General features: G+C 43.2%; 3 protein-coding genes across 3 annotated transcripts in view; 2 read left to right on the top strand and 1 right to left on the bottom strand.

The window, feature by feature from the left end:
* FGF2 (fibroblast growth factor 2) overlaps window positions 1-1,014 on the top strand; it is a 28,707-nt gene extending 27,693 nt beyond the window's left edge. Inside the window, exon 3 of the mRNA XM_075420943.1 lies at window positions 829-1,014. Coding sequence (XP_075277058.1) covers window positions 829-1,014 — 186 coding nt within the window. The remainder of the gene's footprint in view (window positions 1-828) is intronic.
* NUDT6 (nudix hydrolase 6) lies at window positions 697-15,000 on the bottom strand. The gene is made up of 5 exons (XM_075420942.1): window positions 14,841-15,000; window positions 14,180-14,383; window positions 8,443-8,498; window positions 5,473-5,527; window positions 697-1,910 (listed from the first exon to the last, which is right to left on the bottom strand). The coding sequence occupies exons 1-5, from the start codon at window positions 14,998-15,000 to the stop codon at window positions 1,522-1,524; spliced, it is 864 nt and encodes a 287-aa protein (XP_075277057.1). The 3' UTR covers window positions 697-1,521.
* The window catches only part of AFG2A (AAA ATPase AFG2A), a 209,182-nt gene continuing 206,538 nt past the window's right edge, over window positions 14,984-17,627 (top strand). The window contains 4 exon segments of the mRNA XM_075420941.1: window positions 14,984-15,100; window positions 15,102-15,231; window positions 15,701-15,825; window positions 16,466-16,623. Of these exon segments, the coding sequence (XP_075277056.1) occupies window positions 14,999-15,100; window positions 15,102-15,231; window positions 15,701-15,825; window positions 16,466-16,623 (515 nt within the window). The 5' untranslated portion in view covers window positions 14,984-14,998.

Genomic DNA, 17,627 nt, shown 5'->3' on the forward strand with positions numbered 1-17,627 from the left:
CTGGGGGAAACCGTAACTTCCTACGGTGAGGAGCTCCACAGGCCAACTTTTACCCGTTGTGTGAAGAACCACCTTCTTTTTTATTTGTAGGTGTGCAGGCATGTTAATTCCCTGTAGGTGGAGTTGTTTTTGAGGACTTGCTTCCAGAAGCAGAATAATTTCACAGATGTACTTCTACACCCTAGTAGAGTATGCTTGGTTTCCATGTGGAATAGACCTCTTTGCCAGGTCTGATCTTTCCTTAAAATTATTTTAGAAGTTTTGAATTTTAAAAAATCTGGAACAGATGCAACTTGCATTGCCACTGTTTCAGAGCGCTATAAATATAGGCTTGAATTAGCTTTAGGAAAGTTAAACCTCAAAATTAGAAAAGAACAGGCAAAGGCTGAAACGATGCCATCCTACCTCTCTGATAAAAAGGTTGTTTTGAGAAAGGCAAGGGGAATACTCCCTTTTCTTTTACATCCCCCTGTTCTTTTGGGTTAAATTATAACCTAGGATGAGACGGCAAAACTGAGCTGGAAGTGGAGATACATCAGTAAGTGCCAAGAAACAGGGCTCTTCATTTGTTTGATTGGGTTTCAGATCAGAACAAAGAGTTATTACATAGTGAAAAGAAACTAGAATCTGCTTTGTCTGTGTTAAAGACAATAAATGAATCGTAGCTAAAAACTGTATTTTAACAATAACTCTGTCTTTAAACATGAAACATTTAATGTGAATTTCTTAAAGTCAAGTGTACTGTTAACTTACTAGCTAGTCCCATGAATCTGAAGAACTGACTTGCTGTGATGGAATACCAATAAACCTTTTCTTTTTCCCTTTTAGAAATGTGCAACAGAAGAATGTTTCTTTTTTGAGCGTTTGGAATCTAATAACTACAACACTTACCGATCACGGAAATACTCTGATTGGTATGTGGCACTGAAAAGAACTGGACAGTACAAACCTGGACCAAAAACTGGACCTGGACAGAAAGCTATCCTTTTTCTTCCCATGTCTGCTAAAAGCTGATTTCCATGGCAGATTCCAAGCATGTGTGCCACACTGCACTAAAGACGTCGAGTTTCCTACTCCTCTCTGAAGTAGCAAAAATATAAGCAATTATTTGCTGATATTAACTACTTTTGCAGATACCAGATTAAAACATGAATGTTTCATACTGTCTTTATATTGCTTTTTAAACCTGTTGTGCCAGTGTGTGTGGAGGTAAAATTACTTGGAAAAGGTATTTTCAGGATCAGTAACACTTCTGTTTTCTGCTAGGTATCTATGTAGAGCTATTTTATTTGCCTTATGTTTGCTTTACAGAGTAAAGGAAAACAAATCTGATGCACATTTATAGCAATATTTACCTTTAAAAATAATTTATATCTCTATAGCTTATTAGAGAATGGAATAAATAATTACTTTCTAGTAATTACCTAAAAAAAAGTCAATGGATAATTTTAATATGGTCTAAATAACACTACAATAATAATTCTAAATTATTAATATAATGAAATGTGAAATGTATTGCTATCATGTAATGTTTCTGTAGGACTCGGGCAGCTCCCTGTGGTACAGTTTGTAGAACAGGCCTGTGTAGACAGCTGGGAACTCCCTCATGGTTATATCAATCTTATCAAACCCTTCCCCGTATCCGTAAAGTAAGAGTTTAGCTACGTTGCTGGTGATGGGAGTAGCATGTTTTGTCCTAGCAAGCTCGTCGAGGTCCATCCACTCACACCTCAGGCACTCCTGCTGGCAGAAGCTGATGTTGAAGGAGGAGGGCTCCAGGCGACAGATGATGTACATATCCGACTTCCCAAAGGCCCCGGGGTGTTCGTGTTGCTGTCTTATGCTTAGGATGGACTTGAACTCTGACTTAATGCCAGTCTCTTCGAAAACCTCTCGAACTGCTGTGTCTCCTAGGTAAAAAGAGCAATCCTTACAATACATATAAGAATAGCTTAACACTCTTTAAACCTTTTGATCATGGAAAATTTCTAGCTCAAAGCCTTCTCTGTTCTGCTTCATAAGCTTTTCAGAATGTAAGCCTGTTTCTTTTGAAACAAGGATAAGCTAATTTTTTGGTCCTGGAACGAAACTACCTGCTACATGCCTTTCTTGTGCCTATCCTACAAGGTGATGAAGGTAAGAAACTTCCAATAATACTGTACAGGGTGTGGTTTTGGAATGGACATTCTGATGGTTGCTGGCCCCAGTGATTTCTTAATCCAAGATAGCATTGCACCCTCTTTTCAGTCCTTTGACTCTTAGCCTCATTTCTCTCCTTACCTCTGTCCAGTTTCAGGTTCAGACCCTGTGCAGCTGAACATCTGCAGGCATGTCAGATCACTTGATCAAATCACCCGGTTTCACTGCACTTTGCCACAAGGTGTAGCAAAATGGGTAAAACAGGAAAATTGTTCGCAGAAAGTGAAAGATGGCACTAAGTCCTTTTCAAAATGTATCTTAAGTGTCTGGTGACATTTCAACTATGCCATAATACCAGTATAGTATGTAGTCTGTTCTGCCAGAAAACATGCTGCATCCATGCTGCACGTGTACATTTTGTGTGCATCAGCCAAAGTGATGTGAGTGTTAACATTCCTCATTACAAAAGTAGCCATAATTTCAAGGGTCTGGAGGGTCTGTGTACTGCAATTGCAGCCAGAGAATGACCCATCTATCCTGTACACCTCAAAAGAGAAGGTCTTTCTCTTGAATAGTAACTTAAATTGAAGAGCCCAAATGAGATTTTCGATATTCCACTTCTTTCCCCAAAATATGCAGTTTCACTATAGTCAAGTCAAATCCCACTTGCCTGGGATAACTACTGGTAGGTAAAATACTAGCTTTTTCCAAATCTGTGTAAACTCATAGTTCTGGGTCTTGAGTGGTAAATGCATATAGCTGATTTGCAGTGTTACCTGCTTCAGTTAGTTCATTTTCAGTAAGAAATGAATGTGTTGGCATACTTCCAAAAGCAAAATACATAAGACTTTGCAGAGATTTCCCTTCCTATGGAGGCTCTCATCTTGACATGTCGGAGGTGAACAAACCAGACATTTTAGGGGTAGTTTCAAATATTGGAAATAACTTCAGGACAGACAGTGTCTAGCAATATATAAACAAAATGATTTATCCAGCAGAGGCCAAACAACTATACATTAATGGCTGATTCTGCAGGTACTTCTGCCCCAGCTCAACTTCCATGCAATGGAACGAGCTGTGTAAAGTTTACACCAAGTATATAGGGGCCTTTGTGGGATTGGAGACCCATTAATACATGGTGCCTGCAGAACATTTATGTTTGTGACTTTACTACAGTATTAGTTAAAAGGCTACTGCATATGGGGAGGAGGTGTATGGGGGAAGATGCCCATTTACCATTACTGACCCTTGGAGAGACTGCATTTTATGTTGCCCAGAGAGGCCTCTGCAGTCCTCTAGTTTAAAATAGTGGTTGCGAAGCAAACTCCATGTGGCAAGTGGTTTTATTATTAGGCAAAGGGCTGTATTACATGGAAGTGGTCGAAGAAGGTAAACAACTGAGATCGTGAGGAATGCTGAGGCAGGCTATGGTAAGAAAAATGAAATAATTAGGGATTTCATTTAAGCTTTGAGTTTTGCTTTTAGATAAAGTGCCTTTTTCTGTTTCCCTTTTATTTAAATGTATATCTATAAAAATATATAATGACAGTTAAACTAGAAGAAACAGTAGGGCTTGAGTTTCAGAAATATTCAAATACAAAAATATGTGCACTTTGCTTAATCTGCATTATGAAACTATTCAAATTACTTGTGCGAGTCCGTTTGTACTCGTTAAAGTAGGCAGTCATGTATTTTGTTGCTTCATATAATCACAGGATCTTCAAGCATTCAATTTGAAATTTAGTTCCTTGAATGACTGTGAGTTTATAAGGTTTGATGTAGATTGTAAAAAGGAAAATTAAGCTCTGTTATACTTTATGCTTCACTAATTTATATCTTCTTGTAATATTAAGATGTGATGCAGACAATCATAACTTTAATTATTATATAGCTTAGTAGTGGCAGGAGGTGAGCTGCAGGAGACTTGTTTCCTCGCAGGTGTTTCTCAGTACCTACATCCAGGCTCCAGCCATAATCTCGCCTGTGAGGGATGGCTTCTGATTTACTCAGTGTCCCTCTAGGGAAGCTGTTGCCAGTGCTCATCAGTTCTTTTCCCTCAGTACAAAAATCCCTCTGGTATCTCCTAGAAGTGAAAGGGAGCCTGGCTAGACAACAAACGTGATGTTTGGGATTCTTCTGAAAACAGGAATCCATTTCACTGTGTTACATATATTTGCATTGTGAAGCAAATAATTTTGATTTCTATCACTGTGTTTGACAAAAAGACTTAAAATGTGACTCGTGAGTTATGAAAACTACAGCTTGGCCATATCCCACTAACTAGAAACTTTCTCCTTGTCTTGAAATAATGAACTGGAAGACAAGCCCTCCACACGTTGTAGGAAGACTGCTAAAAATAGTAGGTATTTCTAAGGTATGAAATGGTCAGGAAACCTGGGCTCGACACCCAGTTTGCCAGAGCTGCTGCATTGCTCTGGGGACCATTTCTGAGTTCTTAATTTCTGAGTTATTGAAAGAATATGTTCATACCTGAATACTGATGTGGGGCTAAATTAATGTGACCAAATGTAACTTTTGAAAACAGACCTACCTAATAACTGCAGTATAACTTAAGAATTAACCAGTCCATGGATCATAATTTTAAGGGGTGAGATACAAGGAAAAAAGGCACAATTTTCTGTCTCTTCATAAACACCCTTGTTCATTCACCTCTGAACATAACTGCAGCAGTGTTCAGCATCACCTATGCTACGCCAGCTAGAAATGATGGGTTTCCCCAAATCAGCATTGTTTTTTAATACAGAAGTGCCTTCTGTCTCTGGTTGAAAGTAGGTGCCCGCAAGACTCAGGCGCTGCACTTAATGCTGGTCTTGTGCCAAAGAGCTCTGAGTCTAAACAAATCAAATGAACAAGGGTGGGAGAAAGCAAGTGTATTTATTTGTTTTGCACATAAAAATGGAGAGTTGGAAATTTTTGCTCAGTACATCATTGAGCTCACTGCCCTGGATTCCAGTGTGAGCTGAGAGCTCGCCATTTCGGTTTTATTTGGGTTATATACTGATTACCTTAATCCTTTGCACTTTTGGCTCATATTATGGCATATTGAACAAGCCTACAAAAAATAAGCTGGCTTCAAGCACTCATTTAAGAGAAACTGTGGAAAAGGGTAAATGTTATAAATACAAAGCTCCTCTGCCCTGAACAAAATGTTACCCCATTACCATTAAGGTCACGGGATCATGTCACTTCATCTATTCGTCATTAATTCGAAGAAGCGACTAGTCATAGGAGTGATGTGGGTCACGATGTATTTCAGTACTGTTAATATCTTTATAATTCTGTTGACGTCTGACCTGTTATCCTAGGACTCACCAATGTCTTCGCCGGAATTAGACAGACCTCCTGGAAATTTCCATGCGTTTAGAGTCTGTATTGGAGGAAAAAAATATTAACAAAGTATGCAGCCTGTTTTATACGCTCTAATATGAAGGAGACCATTAACACATGACTTTTTTCTTGAAGTTGCAGTATTGTAATTATTCTTACAAACATCAGTAAGGCTTTAGGTAGGAACTTCTTTGTTCTTGCTAATGTGATAATCAGATATGTACAGTCTGTATGACATATTGGAACAAAACATCTACTGATTGAAAATACAAACTGTCTAACACTCATTAGACAATGTTGCTGCTAGATAAGTAGATAGAGTAGTTGAATATTTAAAAAAGCTGCTGTAGACTATATAATCGTATATTTAATCACTAATGTATTCCACTTCCATGGTTTTTGCTTTTAAAAAATGTATATATGTTTAATCTTACAAACAGGTATTATGATTGTAGTACTGTTTATACTGCACTGGCTTTAAGATGACTGTGTGTCTGTAATAACCATTTAGCGTAACTTGTCATTTGTTTTCATGAAATACCAAAACTGAGGCCTTGTGTGTGATTTATACATAAGAAGCATTTATTGAGTTGCAATAAAGTTCAGTACTTAGAACGTGAAGTGCAGACTTGGTTGTGTTCCTGGTAAAGGAGCCCCAGTTCCTACACCCTTTGCAAATGCATAAAGATTTCTAGGCTTTACATTTACATCTATGTACTACTATTTTTCTTTCTTTCCTTGTTAAAAGTGTATGTAGGAAGAAGTTAACCTTCAACTAGAAATTAACGCAGTAAAAAGGTACACTCTGAAAAAAAATAATAGAGGTAGCTTTTCTTGTACATGCAGCATAGAGAGGGAAGCTGTGTGCTTTCCAGTGATTTGAAACCCCACAGAGTACATTGGAAAATGTTTTGGTTTTTTTTTTTCTGGGCACTCTTAAAGGGCTTGGATAGGAATTTAAAGTAATAGATTAAAAATAGTGCAGATGGAAAATACATATATTTGTCTACTGGCTTTCAGTTCCTGGAAATCTTTCTTTGTGTGCTGCGGAATTGTCCTTTCATGATTAAACCCAAGCAGCTCTTAAAATTCCACCAACTGTTTAAATTTTTTTTTTAAGGTTTCAGAACATCATTTGTATTAAGTGTCACCATTTCAGGGAAATTGTTCATTTCATGGCGAAGGAGGAGGGAGAGGAGTGGTGGAACTGACAGTGGGAAACAGATACTGTCTGAGCCAATTTGCTTGCACTGAAGTATTTTATGTGTTCACTGCTTAAGAAATGTATGGGTATTCATACACTTCAGTTTTTATACTTAATTTTATCCACTCAGTAATACGAGAGCTGTAAAGAGGGGAGCTGGAAGCAATCACTTTTTTTCCTTTAACCTTCCTCACTCACTGTGCTAGATGTCAGCTTTGTTCTGGAAAGATCAGCTGAAATAGTTGACCTGGAATATGCCCATCCTGCTTTTCAGAATGAGCTGGAGGGAGGAGCGGTGCCAGGCTGGCCTTCTTGTGTTTTGGGGCCTGAGGCTAAGGTGGTAGTGTCTGGTGAGTATGGAACTGGACCTAGAATCTGAACAGAGCACCTGATGTCCCACTGTAAAACTGGATAGAGATAGCTGCTCTTAAAGTGGCTGCGGGTGAGCTTTAACAAAACCACTGCGTTAAGAAGTTAAACCTTAGGAAACTACTATTTCTAAAGTTTACAATGTACTGTTCTGTTCCTGGGGACTCGCTAGAACTAGAACCACTTCTGGAGCCTATAGCTTGCATGCTGGATTTATGCTTTAACTGGTAATTAGTGAATGTAAGCCTGAAAGTCTTGCCATAGAGAAGTCCTTGAAATTTTACTTTATGGTAAGTAAAAATATAAAATTAATAGTGTACAGGAAGCAAGAAAAGGGTGTTTCTCTTCCTCTGAACTCTTGTGTTACAAATTCAACATGTTGTGTGACTGAACCTGCTTATGAAAGCACCCTTTCATTGAAGTTCATTAACTGTGTTATAGTTACCGATGAACTGAAGCGATGTTTTGGGTCCTGAGAAGAAATCTCATAGTAGCTATTTCAGAAAAGATAGAGAAATGTAGCCAGTGAGATTCTGGCACAATTTTAGCTACGTAAAATGAAAATAGCGCCTCCAAGTATACTTCATTTAGTGTATGTAAGTTTTGATTGTTAAAATTGCAGTTAATCTCACTGTACTAGGGACACTTTAATTTGCAAATGAAAGCATAATGGAAGCCAAGTATTTTTTAAATGGAATAGCACAGGCAACTGCTAATGAACTAGTGAGCTCTCTGCACTTGCTGTGTTAAAACCTAGGTCAGCCTGATAGAGGCTGGAAGCCATGACTGGTGGTGGATGCCTGGTTACCTCAAGCCACATCACACGACCCACCATCACCACACTAATACTCTCTGGTTTGGCATTCTCAGAAGCAAGGTCAAGCACTTTGGTTTGTGAGAAATTAATGATCTTTACACCTGCTGTACAAAGGTGGTCTCCAGGTCATGGCCAACCATGTTATTGCTTATTTAAAGCCACAGCTATGCCTGGAATTTTTGAAACCAACCAAAATCAGAATCCTTCTCCCAAAATCTGCTTCGAGGCATGGGGGTTTTCCAGAGGCCTGCATGGATCCAAGCACAAGATCAGGGATTCTTGGGTCAGTTACAGGAGAAAACAGAAAACTCAGAGCAGAAAGGATACTTAATTCTGCTGATTCAATCCCCAGTTATAATTAACAACAAAGCTGTTGATTTTCAGTGTCTTGGTTTTTTCCTTCAATTGCAATACAGCAATCTGTTCATAGATGTGTTCCAAGACACACACAAGTTAACTACCACAATGTTGGACTGGAATGAAAAGAAAAAGATCTTTGTTTTATAGGATAGAGTAGGCTTATCTAAATGAACTTCTCTATTTTATAATCGTGTAACAAACTTACCCTATTTCTGTCTTGGATGACCAACACCTTTCCAGTGCTTTCATCTAGAACAGCACCTAGTAGAAAGATAATATTGAAAAAGATTTAAGTGTTAGACAACTATGTTCAATCTTAACCATAATTTAACATGTTTTGCTAAAGCATGACAAACCCCTAATGATACTCAGTTTACAGTCAGCAAGATTTGTCTGGATGAATCACAGAAAGTGGCCTGTTGGTGGAAACTGATACACAATAAGATACGAAAAAAGGTTAAGTATCCTATATAAAAATTCAAAGTTAGCAGCACCAGGATAAATACTTCCCACATTTAAGTTCCAGATTAGACAAGAAATGAATAATTCACTTGTGTTAATACTATCAGAACTACAGAATGCAAGATCAAGTCGTCTTCCAAATAATCTAGCAAAGCTGCTTGCTTCAGCACAGATGTGCTTGTAATCTTGCTCAAATAACAGAAATTTATCCAGTGACTCTGGCCTAGTAGCCACGATTGGCAAGAACCCTTCTCCAGTGAACTTCATTACAGAACTCCTGCCTGAATGTTTTCTGGTTAACAATACCCAAGGTTTAGAACTCAGTGGGCTGACTATACCGGTAACGTTCAGCTGGTTGACTATAAACTCATACTGTACCACCCAGCTAACAACACAGGATATGAACTGCACCGCAATCTTGAGTCAATTTGTTCATCAAAAAGCATTGCTTCCAAGGGGAAAAGTGACACTTTCACTGGATTCATACATCCTGATTTTTTTTCTTTACTGAAAAGCTCAGCTTTTCCTTGTGTCCTCATGCTCAGCCCATGACCTCCCCCACAGATTACAAGTTTTCCTACTTTTTAAAACCCAAGTGCTTTCATGTTTAATCATCATGTCACACTCATGGGTCATACTTTAAAAATGTCTTCCCTTTAAAATAGGTATTTTTCTCAGATTTTAAAGTGTGCTGTGGTGAGCAGAAGGAGTACAGTGGTGCAGCTTACCAGCCTCTTTTCCACATCAGTCACACATGGGTTTCAAATTAGTGGGTAACAACAAAAAAATGCTTATATCATTTTACAACAGGAGGAAAGAGTATACGGGCAGATCTGTGATGATATATGCACTTAAAATGCTATTTGGAAGTATTTCCACAGAGGGAATTATTAAGGAATGAGTGTCAGGCTCAAAACATCCTCTGTGTTTTAATAATACATGGCAGACATGTGTAGGAGGGATATTTAAAAGATGAAATACCAATCTTCCTTCAAGATATGTCAAAGGACGTGCTTTAAGAGGGTAGTCACATATCTTCCTCCCCATGGCTTATGACTTAATGACTTCATTCTGCCTGTAAATATTTAGCAATGCCCAGGTCCAAGTACTGTACTGATTAAAAGAGGGAACAAAAGGAAAGCAGGAGCAACTCTGATGCGTGCTGTGATTACAGATTTCTAGAAAAGCCATTACTCAGGTTTGCTGAGACCAAGGAGGACTGCTGAAGACAGCAAATTGCAGTTTGAATCAATCAGAACATTTTCTCTTCTCTGTTCTCCAGACATCGATGCCTGTGAATGTAATTTTTGGCAGTGAAATTCTCTGTGAGATGTCCAGAATCTCTGCTAGATGATACCTAAATCCAAGAAGAAAGGAAAAACACTAACGGGATTTGCTGTCTGGTCTCATTTTCCCAAGTGTAACTCGGGAGTCCCTCTGCTGAAGCTTGCTGGGCCACACCTGGTTGGTATTGGTGAGATCAGAGCTTGGCTGCAGGCTCTGAACTGTGGTTTTAAAAACTCTCTCTCTTGCTACAAATGTGGTACCTGTAGCTTTCAGTCATCCAATGCCAAGATGACTTTCTGGAAAAGCTGACACTTGTAATCTAACCAAGTAATCACTATTACAACACTACTTTGTTTTGAATGTTCCTCTTTTGGGAAATAGGCAAGAAAATTATTAAACAGAAAAAAAAAATCCTTTACACAACTCCAGACAATGAGTAATGGAGGGGAAAAATATCTTCATTCTACCTGTTTTATTTCTGACTGATGTAAACATGCATGAAAAGATGTTCAGAGTTGAAAAGCACTTGTCATCCATGTAGTGAGTTCACACACGACTGCTTGCGTTGTAAACATCAGCGGACAAGAATAGGTATTACTTTGTAGAACAACTTGGGGACCATTTTTAAATGGCTTTTGATTCCTTGGACCATCAGAATGTATCTAACTCTGTCTTCCTGTGCAGTTTGACATTTATGTAGCTGCTCATTTTACACATTTCCTTAAGTAACAGGACTGGCCCAGGCTGATGATCATGTGTGTATGAGTGTGTGGAGACCCTTCTCTCTTGAGAACTCCCACGACTTTGTTTCAACTGGATTAACGTAGGCAGCAATGAAAATAACAGCCATGTTGTAAGGCTTATACTGCACGGGAGGGAGACGAGAATGACTTGACTTCTTTCTCTCCTTTTACTTTCCTTGCGCAACTTGTCTTCCTGTGCCATTGTTACGTGGCATATTTACAAACATGTCACTTTCTGGATGGCAGACCGCTTCCTCCTAGGAGGCGGAGAATTGTGGAAATGTTTTTCAAAAACATCTTGGTAATTTCGTACACCAGAAGCTTTTCTGTACCTTTAGATATTTGGAAAATCCTGCCGCCTACAAATGGATGCAGTAACTTAGCTGGAAGACACATCACATATTCCACTATTTCTAAACAATAATGGCCAAGCCCAATGAGTAACGTTTGCTACTCTCTGCTTGGCGACTCTGATCTAGTCTGGCAAAATATGACCTGACCTTGCTTATTCACACCTTTGTCGTCACTTGGCTGGATGATGCTGAGGCGCTAGCCCTGGCTGCGCAGCGTTCACTGTGTGGGAAACTCCAGGCAGGACGAAAACCAGCTGCCGGTCTGCTTGGCAATGCAGGCTTGCTACCTGTTGTTTGCTCCCTGTGCTGGCTGCCGGCAGGCTGGCAAACCACTCCCAACATCTCCGCTTTTTATTTTCAGGATGCTCAAGGGACCAAGGCCCGTATTTAAGTGACTGGCCATAGCTTTGAGGTGAAGACTCTCATCAGCAGATTTGCTTGTCTTTACTGCGTAAACTTTCTAAAATACAGGGGGTGGGGGGGGTTGTGCAGGAAATAAAAATGCCTAGGGTTTGGCACGTACACACAATATAAATGCACATATTTAAATAATTTAGTATTTCAATAAAATTAATGAAAAACAGAATGAAGCCCTTCCACTAGCCAGGCTCTCTCTCCAGAAGTAAAAAGATACTGGAATAAACATATGCCAGGTGGTATTCACGCTGCTTAGTGTATTCTTTGAATGTGTTCCAGATCCACTGGGAGTGAGTGGAACGGGGAAGGGGGAAACTATTGCAGTCGTTACTTCACACACAGAAATCTGTTTGTCTGCCTGCACAAATGCCTGCCTTAAGTCTTTGCCTCTTTTAAAGAAACTCCCAATAATGAATAAAAATGTACAGGCTTGTAAAGTGGTAGCAAAGAATACATACATGATATGTTGTGCAATTTTAAAATCTGAAAATTATGAAATCCATATACCTGCATTTATGAAACTTTTTCTTTCCTCAAAGTTTTTTCCTCAGTTTTTCCTACTTGCAGTGCAAAGTGTTTATCTCAAAGTACAACACCAAATTATGCTTTGAAAGCGCATTTTTTTTGTATTTTCAAATGTTTATTTCACAGTTTTTTGAAATTCTGATTTTTCTTATACTAAGTCCTTTCCGATAACCATGGGGTCACAACACATCTGTTACATGATTTTCTTTTTAATACCACTTTCAGCTATGCAAAACCTACTTCAGAAAAATCCCCTTTCAATCAGCCGTGTTTCCTCCAACAAGTTGTAATCATAAGGAGTAACACAGTGGTTTTGCGAGAGGAACACATTATCTTAGTTTAATGCCACATATTTTAGCAGTGAGGTTTTCATACCTCAGGCAAACATGCTCTAACATGTCCATTGAAAAAATCCAAGCCTGTTTTCAGCTTCTACGCTGCCCTCTGCTGGCTTTGCAGCTGAAAACTCCCACTACCGACACCAGCAGCACTGTTTTGCAACAGCAGCCTTTGTTTTTCCAAAACTTACTTTCACCAGACCTGCTGCTACACAGAATAATCCAGCTTTTATGAGCCCTTCTTAACTAGATTTTTCAAATTTCTGTTTATGGGTCTTAACACCACTTGGTGAACAATTAACATCCCTGCAATTCAAGGACAAACTAGTAAAGCTTGTACCAGTAGAGATTTGCTGTCTCTCTGCTGTAACTGCTGAGTGTTACATAGTCTTTACCAGTACACAAGGGGTACTGGTACTACTCCACGTTACAGGAAGTGAGTGATGGGACAGGTAATTGCATATTTTTTGGTCAACAGCTCAATGTCCAGATGGAGATCGGTGACAAGTGGTGTTCCTCAGGGGTACTGGGACCGGTGCTGTTTAGTAATCTTCATCAATGACATTGACAGCAGGATCGAGTGCACCCTCAGCAAGTTTGCAGATGACACCAAGCTGAGCGGTGCAGCTGACACGCCGGAAGAACAGGATGCCATCCAGAGGGACCTGGACAAGCTCGAGAAATGGGCCTGTGTGAACCTCATGAGGTTCAACAAGGCCAAGTGCAGGGTCCTGCATGCGGGTCGAGGCAACCCCCACTATCAATGCAGGCTGGCGGATGAAGGGATTGAGAACAGCCCTGCTGAGAAGGACTTGGGGGTAGTGGTGGATGAAAAGCTGGACATGAGCTGCCAGTCTGTGCTCACAGCCCATGAAGGCCAACTGGTATCCTGGGCTGCATCAAAAGAAGTGTGGTCAGCAGGTTGAGGGCAGTGATTCTGCCACTCTACTCTGCTCTGGTGAGACCCCACCTGGAGTCCTGCGTCCAGCTCTGGAGCCCCCAGCACAGGAAGGACATGGACCTTTTAGAGCAGGTCCAGAGGAGGGACACAAAAAATGATCCGAGGGCTGGAGCACCTCTCCTGTGATGAAAGGCTGAGAGAGTTGGGGCTGTTCAGTCTGGAGAAGAGAAGGCTCTGGAGAGACCTTATAGCAGCCTTCCAGCACCTGAAGCGGGCCTACAGGAAAGATGGGGACCGGCTTTTTAGCAGGGTCTGTTGTGATAAGACAAGGGGTGACGTGTTTAAAGACGGTTTAAAAGACGGTAGATTAAAATTCAACATAAGAAAGAAATTTTTTACAATGAGGGTGGTGAAACACCAGAATGGGTTGCCCAGAGAGGTGGTAGATGCCCCACCCCTGGAAACACTCAAGGCCAGGTTGCACGGGGCTCTGAGCAACCTGGTCTAGTTGAAGATGTCCCTGCTCACTGCAGGGGGTGGTGGACTAGATGACCTTTAGAGGTCTCTTCCAACCCAAACAATTCTATGATATCTGTGGAAGCCTGCTGAGAGGGCAAACACATTCGAATTCAATGAAGCTGAGTTCCAGTTGACTCATCATGTCTTTGTATGAAAAAAATGGGATATCATCTTACCTAGTTCCTTGACAATTTCCTTAGTTTTCAGAGCAACTCCTTTCCAGCTGTGGTCATGGGAGGTCTAGATGGGTAAGACTATGGTGTCCAGATGTTCGTTTGTAAAATACACCTGTTCAGGTCATGGACTTCTAGGCACATCTTAGAGCAGCTTAGGCTGCTCTAATTTAGGCTAACAGTTCACCAGGCTTTTCGTGGGTGCGACCGCTTTTGCAACTAACCTGCGACTCCCAGCTGGTGGGTGGCATACCCCGGCAGCCTGCTGGGCCCCTCTCCCAGCCACAGCGCCAGGGTGGACGAGCCCTGCTCGGCGTGGTGGAAAGCAAAGCCTTGCGCAGCAGCCGCTGCCGCCAGCCTGCTCTGGAGGATGGGGACGCGCAGCCAGACGGCGACCCGGCCTTCCTCCCGCCAGCGGGCCACCGCGTCTGCAAGAGAGGGCACGGTAAGGAGGGGAACGGCCGCCGCCGCGCAGAGAACCCCCTTGCCCTTGCTCCTTCTGGTTTTAAACCTGCTCGTGGACGACAGCTGGGATTAATGTGTGAAAGTCGGTATTTTCACCTCATTTACCCCAAGGTCAAATGGCCATCGGCGCAAGCAGCGCGTCGGCAGCGACAGGGGGAGAGGAGGCACCGCCAGCTCCGCATTTTACGTGGTGCGATCCGGTGTTTCACATAAAGCCAGGGCTTTTATGTCGGGACCTTGCGATGAGGCACCGGGAAATGGATCCTCGCTCCCTTCCGCCGCCTCCGCCCTCCAGCACAGGCCCGCGGCTGCGTGGAGGGCGACGACCCCGCCCGCCCCGCTGAGGGGAGCTCACCCACGGGGAGACCCGCCGCCCCCCCACCCCGCCCGCCGCCCCGGGGGTCCCCGCCCGGCACTTGCCCCGCAGCCACCGCCCCAAGGCGGCCCGCTCCAGGCGGAGGGGAGGGCGCAGCTCGGCCAGGTCCACGCTCACCCCCCCGAACCTGTCCGGCCGCGCCCGCAGCCCCGCCAGGGCCCCCCAGCCCGCCGCCCGCCGCAGGGCTCGCCACGGCCTCCCCATGGCGCTGCGCCGGGCAGAGACGGGGGCGCGGCGGGAAGCGGCCGCCCCCGGGGCGGTGCCGGCCTCTGCTCCCGGAACCGTTCGGCGGCGGCTGGCGGGGCAGCATGTCTGCCTCCTCCAGAAAGAAGAGCAAGGGCCGGCCGGGCCCAGGCAGCGGCGGCGGCTCCCCGCGGGCCGGCGCTGCCGAGGGCGGGCCGCTGGCGCTGGGCGTCGCCGACGCCGTGGAGGCGGGTACGCGGGGTGCGGGCGGCGGGGACGGGCCGGGGTCTGCCGCGGCCCGGCGGGCGGCTCGCCTGAGTGTGGGTCCCCGCAGAGCTGGGCTCCCGCTCCTTCCCTCACGGAGACGGGCGGGCCTCTCGGGCAAGGCCGGCTGGGCCTCCGTGGAATTCGCTCTTCATTGCGGCGTCGAAGAGTCATGCGGGCCGCAGAAGGGTCCCGTTGGTAGCTAAGACGGGGTGGAAAACCCAGCAAGCAGCAGCGAGCAGCCGCGGGCGCTCTCGGGGCTGCGGGAAACCCGCTGGGGCGCGGTTTGCCCTGCGCTTCCCCCACGGCTGGGCCCCGCCGCTCATGGCGGCCTGGAAGGGCTCTCTTGGCTGCGCTGGTCCGGGAGGGCGAGAACTACCGAGTTCGCCTCACTGGTGGGGTAAAAAAAATGGTGTGTTTTTTTTTTTTTTTTTTTTTTACCTCCTGAAAACGTTAGGAGACGACAAAGTTCCAAAAATGTTGCGGAGAGCCCTCGCCCAGCTGTCACTGAGCAGCATGAAGTCCGCGGGTGCGTGCATCGGCCGGCCGGTCTTGCTGACCTCTGCCCAGGGGCGACAGGAGGTGAGGCGAGGCGAGGGAGAGGTGAGGCGAGGCGAGGCTCGCTCTTGTTCCTGCAGGTGCTTTCCTCGCGCTTCCACTGCACTCTTCTTGCGTTCCGGAGGGACCAAAGGGGAGCACGCATTGAGAAAGACAGTGAATGTGCTTTTCCACGTTTTCTACGCTGTAGTTACATCTTTATTCTCAGTGCTGGAAAAAATCCACGCTGCCGATTCTTTTCAAGAAATTTCTGTCGTGTGTGAATATATGTGTTGTATATTGTATATGTGCATACACATATGTTTTATTTGCAAAGAGAGAGTACAGCCCTTTACTCTTCTTCCTTCATTGATTTGTAGTACTTCCTGGTCAGCGCAGTGTATGCTTTTGTGTCATCTCCAGAATGTATAGAGCCCTCTTGGAATTCTTTTGTCTCCTTTGTAGGCTAAATATAACCCCTTCTTTCTTGAAAATTGTCTGGCATCATATCTTAAGAACTCAGTGCTACTTGTATGTTACTCTGTCGCACCAGGTTTTAACCTAATCCTTCTTCCTCCTCAGCCCATATTTTTTGTAACAAAACATTGCTTAGTTTAACTGCAGGACTGGGAACTGGAGGGAAAAATTCTCAACTGAAAGTTGTTTGCTTTGCAACTCTTCCTAGGTCTGTACTGCTTGGCCCACCACAGGCTTTCCAGGCAGGAAAGTTGGGCTGAGTGAAACCACACAGAAGAACCTGAAAGTAAATCCAGGTGATGCTGTTAGTGTGCAGCCTGTGACTGGTGCGGTCATCCAGGCAGAGGAAGTCGACATAAAGTTGAGGTATGGACCTTGTTCCAATCTAGTGCTGTACCGTGAGGTGTCTGCTTTCCACTGCGGACTCTCACCTCCTAGCAGGTGCTATTTTTCCTCTCTTGCTTTGATGGAATTGGTACCCAGACAAAGTCAAATGTGCAGGTGTTTGTAGGTTTAAGACTAAAGTTTAGTAACTGGTGGGTAACTGCTGCTAACTGCTACCTCCTCTCTGGGCGGTGGAGTGGCTCAACTGTTGTGCAAAATCTCATCTGAGGAGTGGTGCTGTTATGGAGAATATAATGGCACTAAACTATTTAGTCTTAAGAGATTCTTTGTTTTATGTTAAATTAATGAATAGTAATGACAGCCCAGCACCTCCCGAAGCAGAGGTCAAGCTGCCTGCGTTGCATTTGCGTTAGGCAAGGGTGTATAACTGCACGATCAAGGCAGATTCTTTAAACTTGTAAGTCACTTGTAAAGGATGAGGGTGATCTCTGTGTGTAGAGTTGATGTCAGGTTAGGAGACCGTGCTGCTGCAGTTGTTGTTAGGAAGTATACTGCAGACTGCTGTCGGAGAGGCTCTTGCTGAAAAGTCCTGTGATTTTTTTTAAATTTTTTTGTTTTAAACCACTTCTCTCCAAAACTTCACCTTTGTATACGCATGGTTTTGTGCTCCGCTTTTAAGTACTGGAACATTTTTTAGGATTGGAAACTCTTGAGGTATTTTTTTGTTTTTTATTTGAGAGTCACTCAAAAAAGGGAGCAAAAGGTGCAAATCATACTTAACCTCAATCATGAATGCTTTGAGAAATCAGCAGTTTACTGATCTGCTAAATGACTTCCTATATTTGTCATTCTCATTCTACGGAGTCAGCATTTGGGTTGATGCAGAATCTGATTATACTTATTTCCTAAATGAAATTATTTTGCGGTGTACTTTTGAAAATGTCCCAACACTTTAATTTCTATAAACTACTAACTTCCCTGTCAAACCTGTGTTTTCAAACATGGCGTTATCATTGTGCATTGAT

This window comes from Opisthocomus hoazin, chromosome 5 (genome assembly GCF_030867145.1).
Source record: "Opisthocomus hoazin isolate bOpiHoa1 chromosome 5, bOpiHoa1.hap1, whole genome shotgun sequence".
In the NCBI taxonomy this organism is placed as follows: domain Eukaryota; kingdom Metazoa; phylum Chordata; class Aves; order Opisthocomiformes; family Opisthocomidae; genus Opisthocomus; species Opisthocomus hoazin.

Bases quoted from the DNA above. Each gene is read 5' to 3' on its own strand.
- NUDT6 (XM_075420942.1), bottom strand. From the start codon at position 15,000: ATGGGGAGGCCGTGGCGAGCCCTGCGGCGGGCGGCGGGCTGGGGGGCC. The intron at 8,499-14,179 runs GTTAGTTGCAAA...TCTTTCTACTAG, and splicing joins CCACCAGCTGGGAGTCGCAG to GTGCTGTTCTAGATGAAAGC. The intron at 5,528-8,442 runs GTAAGTTTGTTA...CCTCCAATACAG, and splicing joins TCATCCAAGACAGAAATAGG to ACTCTAAACGCATGGAAATT.